Genomic DNA, 1,921 nt, shown 5'->3' on the forward strand with positions numbered 1-1,921 from the left:
TTTTTTTAACCCAAAGGAAATCACATGACTGAGGCAAAAAGCTCATCTTGTTTAGTAGCTTTACCTCCTGCTCCCTGTCAACATGACTTTTGTCTGCTGTGAGTATCCCAACAATTCAATTCAAAGAATATTACTGTCGTTGTTTGTTGTTGTGAACTTTTACAACACAGGGAAGATAAGAGTGTTCACAAAATGTTGATATTAATAGTCGTCATTTATTTAGTTCCAGAGGAAATTTCAGATTTCGAAAAGTTTTCAGGCACAGCTAAACCCCCCCCCCCAAAACATTAGTGTTTGTTTATTCTTTATTTATTTGCCTTGTAATATTGTAACACGCACAGGCATAATCAATTTATCTAAAGCTAGTTGTCTGAAGGTAACATCAGGTTTCAGTTCAAGGGTAGACTGCAGTGACTGTGGCTTCACTGACGAAATCACAATTATAATTTATGGAAAACATAAAAATAACTCAGAATTTGGCGGCTCTGCAGACTCTGCTGAACACCTTCGTAACTTTGATCAGGCCAACTTGCCAGTCAGGTCACGAATGAATGTGCAATAGACATTTCATTATTGTTATTATTGCTTGAATTCATGAAATAAATGACATTGAGAGATACTCAAATACTTAGAGGAGAGAGAGGAGAGTAGAGAAGTTGCATGCAAAAATAAGATCATAAAGAATCCCTGAATGTAGATGCTGAACGTACACACTTTCTATTTTCAGATGTTCAGAATCCTCTGCCCCTTTACCTCATCTGTTTGCTTATTTTTAAGGTAAGATGCATTCCAGATAAAAAACAAAAAACAAATAGCACCCAGTCTTGAAAATGTGATCACGAAGCTGAAAACAATATTTGAGCACTGTATTTGTTTTCTATTTGTTTGTGGATCACACAACCAAGTCATAGGTTTGAATTTCACCTGAGACCTTTCCATATGGAGTTTGCATGCTTTTGCAGTGTTTGTGTGGGTTTTCTCTGGGTGATTCCTCCAACATTCAGAAAAGATACGTTCATTGAAAACTTGAAATTGCTATCGCTGTAAAATGTAGTTGTGAATGGTTGTTTGCGTCTACAACAGAGGCTCTCAATTATTTTCTGTTACCCCACGCCCCTCACCTCAGGAAGAAGAAAACATTAACATTTTTATGAAGTAGTTATAAGTACACCTCTGCATAACATTGTATTCTTAACATTTAGGAAAAAAAAAAGAAATGTAGATCAACTTACAACAACGAATAACTTTCTCAAGCCCCTATTCCGCTGAGCAGCAAACATTAACGGGCGTTTGCGAAAAAAAGCAAATGTTGCCTTCTCGTCAGGGTTCCTTCTCGGTTGCTTTGATGTCAAGTCAAGTCAAGTCAACTTTATTGTCAAATATGCTACATGTGCAACATACAGCACAGATACAATTTCTTTCCTCACAAGAGAGAGGAGCCGCTGCGGGTGCCTGCACTGCCATCAAAAGAACAGTTAACATAAAATGACAAAATAATACAACACAACACATAAGATACAGACAATGTGCAATCTTAACCACTTTTTCTGCACACACTTTGCTGTTGCGAACATTTGCGACCTTGAACGAATCCTTATATAAATGCACTTTTTTTCTACGAGCGAATCAAAGTGTCCTTTTCACCAGTGGACCAAAGACATCATGCTGAAATGTGCACACGTCTGCTACAAGCTAAGTTTGAAAGCAACAAAAAGATGTAGCATCCATTAACGCACATATGTCAAAGTGCCGGCCCGCGGGCCAAATCCGGCCCGCGAGAATGTTTTCAGTGGCCCCTGGGATGATATTGATTTATTATTAGAACCGGCCCGCGGACCGCAGCCAGCCGAGAGCCCGCAGATCTTTTACACGCACCAATACTACATTTCCCACAATGCAACGGTGACGCGCCAAGCAGTCG

At 39.3% G+C, this 1,921-nt stretch overlaps 1 protein-coding gene across 1 annotated transcript in view; it reads left to right on the top strand.

Annotated features, from left to right (window-relative positions):
- Positions 1-1,921, top strand: part of ccr7 (chemokine (C-C motif) receptor 7) — a 9,387-nt gene continuing 7,466 nt past the window's right edge. The window contains exons 1-2 of the mRNA XM_019879740.1: positions 1-98; positions 728-777. Of these exons, the coding sequence (XP_019735299.1) occupies positions 83-98; positions 728-777 (66 nt within the window). The 5' untranslated portion in view covers positions 1-82. The remainder of the gene's footprint in view (positions 99-727; positions 778-1,921) is intronic.

This window comes from Hippocampus comes, unplaced genomic scaffold (genome assembly GCF_001891065.2).
Source record: "Hippocampus comes isolate QL1 unplaced genomic scaffold, H_comes_QL1_v1.1 scaffold158, whole genome shotgun sequence".
Taxonomy (NCBI): Eukaryota; Metazoa; Chordata; class Actinopteri; order Syngnathiformes; family Syngnathidae; genus Hippocampus; species Hippocampus comes.